This window comes from Penicillium waksmanii, assembly GCF_028829765.1.
Source record: "Penicillium waksmanii strain IBT 27052 chromosome Unknown utg000005l:1.0-5232799.0:1.0-5237142.0, whole genome shotgun sequence".
NCBI classification, from domain to species: Eukaryota; Fungi; Ascomycota; class Eurotiomycetes; order Eurotiales; family Aspergillaceae; genus Penicillium; species Penicillium waksmanii.
The window spans coordinates 3,018,151-3,024,351 of NW_026643252.1; the positions used below are offsets into that span (position 1 = coordinate 3,018,151).

The 6,201-nt window shown below is 45.5% G+C and overlaps 2 protein-coding genes across 2 annotated transcripts; one reads left to right on the plus strand and one right to left on the minus strand.

Annotated features, from left to right (window-relative positions):
- Positions 1-520: 520 nt before the first annotated feature.
- N7481_006034 (cytochrome P450) lies at positions 521-2,364 on the minus strand (the record flags this gene model as incomplete). The annotated part of the gene is made up of 3 exons (XM_057265253.1): positions 521-1,115; positions 1,208-2,033; positions 2,214-2,364. The coding sequence occupies 3 exons, from the start codon at positions 2,362-2,364 to the stop codon at positions 521-523; spliced, it is 1,572 nt and encodes a 523-aa protein (XP_057122973.1).
- A 1,214-nt stretch (positions 2,365-3,578) lies between these two features.
- Positions 3,579-4,431, plus strand: N7481_006035 (EXPERA domain-containing protein; the record flags this gene model as incomplete). The annotated part of the gene is made up of 4 exons (XM_057265254.1): positions 3,579-3,783; positions 3,842-4,005; positions 4,062-4,296; positions 4,352-4,431. 4 exons carry the CDS (start codon positions 3,579-3,581, stop codon positions 4,429-4,431), a joined length of 684 nt encoding a protein of 227 aa, XP_057122974.1.
- Between the last annotated feature and the right edge of the window lie 1,770 nt (positions 4,432-6,201).

A 6,201-nucleotide genomic window follows, 5' to 3' on the forward strand; every position in this document is an offset into this window, starting at 1 on the left:
AAAATAGAGGAATTCGGAATCATAGTTCAATGACAGTATGCATAGCTTACGGTTAAGAAAAATATAACTAAGTTACTCTACCTCCTCGCTGACATAAGATGGAGCCAGGAACACTGCAGGTGGTAATTGGCGATTAGTAATCTGTTTGTATTTAACTATTGGGTTGTTTCCACAACTTTAAGTTATCTAAGTAGAGGCAGCATTCAGCCCACGAGAAAGTCTCAGAAATAAGCAATCGTCGTTTATCACCCGGCACTTTGGATCTGGAATGATCATGGGACCGGAGATCGCGTTTCATATGCTAACTAGTGGGAGCAATCGTTGGCTGGAGGACCCTGTCCCCTATGCCAAGGCCCAAGGCCCAAGGCTGGGGCTCTAGGAGATGCCAGTGAATTGAATGGGAGACTGGAAGTCGTGGCTGGTGAGAATTCTGGAGACGCCATTTGGCAATTATTGCAAATTATTGAAGTGTATAACGCGAATCGTAATTTCTTTCTCCAGTCAACCTAAGAGCACTATACTATCGTTTTCTCTCTGTCAACCGAACCTCCAGGTCATCCCCATTCTTAGCAGGCATCATGCCTGGGAATGGATCGCCCTCCGCCCACCTTGGAAACTTCTGACCAGGTGAAGCCTCTATATCAAACTGGCTCAAGAGGAGAGTGACAAATAACAAGGTCTGCTGCTGCGCAACGAATCGACCAGGACATTGGTTTTTCCCACCGCCAAAGGGCTTCCAGTTTCTACCCATCCGCAGTTTATTACCGGTCATAAAACGATCTGGATTGAAAGTCCGAACATCGTTACCGAACGCATCGGTGTCATAATGGAGCTGCCGACTCGGGACAAGAACTCGATTTCCTTTCCTTAACATTTTTCCGCCGACCAGAGTGTCTTCGGTGAGGAAGCGAAAGGAGGCAGCTGATGTTGCCATTCGTAGAGTCTCCATCCAGACGGCGTTCAGCTGAGGACAGCCATTTTTCAGGTAATCCAAATCAACCGCGCCATTTCCCAGAGCCGGTTTGGTTTCTTCACGGATAATGGGGATAAGCTCTGGGTTGAACAGTAAAAAGGCGAGTAGCCAGAAGCATGCTTTCCTTGTACTTGTATTGCTTCTATAATTCAAATGAGAGACTGTATCGTAGTTGTATGATCATGTAAAACTCGAAGAAGTGAATTAGGTGCTTGAAGGGGGGGGGTTTCATACCCAATATAGATAGGAACCACTATTGTCGCCATTTCGCGGGAATTGAATCCTAGCGATCTCATCTCCGTTTCCATGGTGTTCATCCACCAGGATCCATCCACCCTTTTTTCGCGGGGTGATTCGAACCATTTTTGTATGGCATCTATGATACCATCTCTTGCTTCATGGGCCTTTCGCGCAAAGGGGGCTGGAATCTCATATAGAATCTGCCAACTTCGGTCTTCCAGCTCGAGAAATGTCCAGATCAGATCAGGCTCGATTTCTCCCAAAAGATTGCCGAAGTAGGTTCTTTGGCCAGCATCCACGAAATAGTCCGACACGAACTTCATGAGCTTTACGGATACCCAGCCGTTTCCACTAGCTGTCACATATGGCTTTCCTTGGTACAGTCGATCTATGTGCAAATGCTCTTCAAAGAAATCTTTAAATATCGCCGTGAACTCCACAAGGTGGCCACCTGGAAAGAGCTGCATCCCATGGAAGTCGTGTGTTTTATCACCCAAGGATTTATTCTCAACTTCAGATGTGGCATCCGGTAGTCCCTCAAGCTTTTCAACGACAGGTGGGATTCCATATAGCCGATCCAAGAGTTCATCGCTTGCACCGCAGCTTCGGATGAACTTACGAACGAAGATTTCGAACGACATTGTAGTCGAATTTTTGTAGATCTCTGCGGTGTCGCGCCCGGAAGTCACCACGTATATTGTTTGGCCCATTACCTCCAGGGCATAGGTTTCCTTAGATCCTCGGAAGTGCTTTCTAACCGAATGCGCCATCAGTACTTGAATAAGCATAAACTTTAAGCTGATATGCTCACTCTCCATGTCTAAGCAACTCGTAGGAGTTATTGAAAAATGAAACAGCGTGCCCTGTTCGTGAAAATAAATTTGTTAAGATCGATATGATCTTCCATGTAACCTTTGGATTCAAAGCTTACCAACGACTAAGGAAGAGAAGTGCCTGTTAGTGAATAGTAATTAGATAGATCTTAGCTTGCTTGACATACCTGGGATCCAGTAAGGCAGTTCTTTGGGGTCATCTGGATGCAAGGTTGGAAGAATGACAAATCTCCACGTACGCCATAGAACCAGAAGGAAACCAAAGCAGAAAATTGAGAAAACGGTCGTAGAGTAATAGTTGTCGGGTAGTAAAGCCATAATTGGCGCAATTAGAATGAATTTGATGATCTCACATGTACCAACTCGGATAGAATTGCAGGTGCAGTATACATCTACTTTTTACATGCGGATTACCTTCTCTTTATTTGGTCAACTCGTGGCATTCGTGGACTAACGACTTCCCAGTCCGAACACGGCTTTCAAGTTGGTGTCTGGCCATGTATTCTGCGATATTTTTACGACGCGCTAACATTTATTACCCTAGTAAAATGATATTTGAAGTATGGAATAAAATTTTCTATGTCATGGTTGGTCATAGGAGACATAATTTCGTAACCCATGTAATATTTGCCCTTCTCGTTAGCCCCCAGGCCGTTTTTATGCAGGGCCTTTGAATACATAACAGATTATTACCATACGATAAATCACCCACGCCCGTCACACTTGGGCATAAATAGGCGTCCAGTCTTGGAAGCTACGTACCTCAACATGCTGCCGACGACCTCCCAGGGGGCTTGCCTCCAAGTGGATTGTAATGTCACCTCGCGCGGGGATAGATCCGCTATGGATGAATAAGATAGGGTTCTAAGGAAGGAAAAGCGTGTTTCTTTGTCAGTTTAGCCTGGCATAAGGTAAACTTCTTGGCTCATATTCTCGCTATTTTCCAAGGGCTGGGCCCGCATCGACCCAACCTCAAATGCAGGTGACATGTAGCAGAGCAAACAAGGCTAGAATATGTGTCTTTCCCGCATAGTTTCAACACATCCAATCAGATTGGTGAGTCCGTCATGCGGATAGGGGGCTATAATGTGGATAGCGGGCCGTAATGGGGGAGGGGCGTTTCGGTTCCGTTACGGGAGATTCACACGACTGCGTTATCTGTGACCAACAATTGGCCATTTTATTTAAACTACCTGATAATGATAGGCCCAATGGAGCCAAGCCAAGGAGACTAGTTATGCTCGGTAGGTACCCGCAGGCCTGAGTCTTACAGTCGAGGCTGAGACTCATGCATGAACTGATTCCAGTTAGCGTCGACCACTGCCAGCATCCCTGTTTTTCTTTGTTTTATTGGAGCGATTAAAGCCCCTGGTGGCGTGGTCAAGTCATTGCTCGGCCCGAGGGAGCAGGTTTACTTAGCCCTTAAGAGCTGCTTTCAGCTTACTTTGTTTTTTGCCCATTCGCAAATTCCAACTTGTGTGGATACCACTGGTACACACTTTGATTCTCCGAAACACTTCCCCGCAAGCAGCATGGCGACCGCACTGGATCACCCTTTTTACCCTCCTGACCTCGATCCTATTGGCTATGCTGCCAATACAATGGGCATCATTGCCCTGCTTGGAACTTTCGCTGTTGCGGTCGCTGGGGTTATCGGATTTAGCTCGGCTGTTCTAAAGACCGCAAAGCCGAACATATCACGAATTGACAAGATTCTGGTTGGATGGTTTGTCTTTAGTGAGTTACCTTAGCCCATATCGCCGCATTGGACTGAGGTGATAACGTATTTTATTAGGTGGGTGCATACACTTCATTCTGGAAGGGTACTTTGTGTACAACCACAAGACTATGCCACGTAGACTTGATCTGCTTGGTCAGATGTGGAAGGAGTATGCGAAGGCAGACTCTCGATATATGACCATGGAACCCTTTGTACTTTGCATGGAGACGGTTACAGCTGTAAGTTTGAGACATTTTATTCCGTCTGCGGTTAATCATGCTAAAAGTCTGTGCAGTTTGCATGGGGGCCCCTATGCTATACCATCGCATGGATGATAGTTTCCGAGTCTCCGCACCGCCATCCAACACAGATCATTGTCTCTATGGGCCAGTTCTACGGTGATATTCTGTATTATGCAACAAGCATAATGGAGGAAATCTACCACGGGAGGTCTTATGCCCGCCCAGAGACTTTCTATTATTGGGGGTACTTTATCTTCCTCAACGCCTTCTGGATCGTTATTCCAGTTTGTAAGGAGCTCATTCTCCCAGAGCCTATGGGTTTAAGTGCTAATCTTTTCTTTAGTCTGCATTTATCAAAGTTACTCGAAGATGGTGGGAGCGTTCCGACAAGCCTCCAGTAACTCTGTCAAAAAGAATCTGTGAACTACCAGGCGTATTGTCTCATAGGGTACTAGAAATCAATAGAATTTCGTAAATTTAGATCAATTCGCACGGGATAAACCGGATTATGGAGTTGTGCAGGGGCTAAAATTAGGAAATCAGAGTGATCAAATGATGGACATAAGATTTAGAGTAAGACGACTTTGATCGGTATCATAGGATGATATGAAGCAACAATTTAGCTCACAAAAAGAAATTCTACATCATATCTCGCTAATTTTTTAAAGGAGCAGTTGCTTGTTGTTTCTTCAAACACAGTTCGGATGTTGATCACGAGCTGGGTGCTACCGGCACTGCTTTTATTGCAGAGACTCGTAGGATCGTATGGCTATTTAGGGCCTCGAACTATAAAAGCGAGACATGCCTCTTCCGAGGAATTTTCCGACCAGACCTATATTGACGACTCGTATATTTGCCACGAGTGCAGCGACCACCATAAACTTCAATTTACCAGAAATATCGCCTTGAGGGACCAAACAGCTTGAAGCTACATGAGTTGAAACTCTAGCAGGTGACTGATTGTAACAAAAGAGATAGAACATGGCATTGCTGACATTTATTAGTTTAAAATGATTCAAGAGGCAATTTCCCTGGCTGGAATTGCCGTCTTCTTCTATTTTTTTCGCCAAGCTTGGCTGGCACGCTACTATATACCTCCGCCAATCGTCAATAGCTCGATATCTTTCTCAAGCTGAAGGCGGGGACTCGTGGGCACTCATCACAGGATCTACGGCAGGAATTGGCTTTGGGTTTGCCCAAGAACTGTGCAATGCTGGCTTCGACATCATCATAAACGGCAAAGATAAGACAGAATTATTGACAGCCCAGACTAAATTGAGCGAAGAATTTCCGTTCCGGAAAATTAAAACTCTTCTTTATGATGCGTCTGGGTCCACTGCAGCATTGACCGAGACTGCGCACCATATTCTGCAGGATGCTACCCTTCGGATTCTCATAAACAATATTGGGGGCCAAGGGGGGCAGACAAGGCGTACATATCAAAAACTACAAGAGTTTTCAACCGAGGAGGTGGAGCGTGTGATCAAAGTGAATACACATTTCACCACTCAGATTACACGAATCCTCCTTCCAACTTTGACCAATAACCAACCATCTCTGGTTATGAATATTTCATCCCTATCAGCAACGGGGCTGCCATATTTGACTGTCTATGCCGCTTCCAAATCTTACATTGATGCCTTTACAAGAGCATTACATGCCGAAATGCAGGCTGAAGGAGCGGGGGTTGATGTGATGGGTATCGTTTGTGGGAACGTCCAGAGTGAGGGGCACAAAATTAGCCCCGGACTTTTCGTACCAACGTCTCGCACTATGGCCAGCAAGGCACTAAAGCGACTAGGATGTCATTCAATTACCGTGATAGCCTACTGGCCCCACGCGTTGCAAGCATGGGCATTTAGTATTATGCCTGAAATTCTTCGGGAGTGGATCTCGATCAGGATCCTGAGGAGGCTGAAGACTAAGACAGATGAACGTGAAAGACGAGTAAAGGGAGATTGAGAAATCCATGTCTCTGAACTCGGCTCCCATCACGCATTGTTCATTCAATAGTAGCAGTCATTAGCCGGGACATCTATCTGAAGTTAGAGAAGGCAAATGAGAAAATCATATGCTAATTGACCACCAATCAGATTCAGTCATGGCTTCACTATAAGATAAAAACCTGCTACTAACCTGACGTGACTCTTTTAAGGTCCACTTCTGATATGACTGTGGGACCACAGAGAGCCC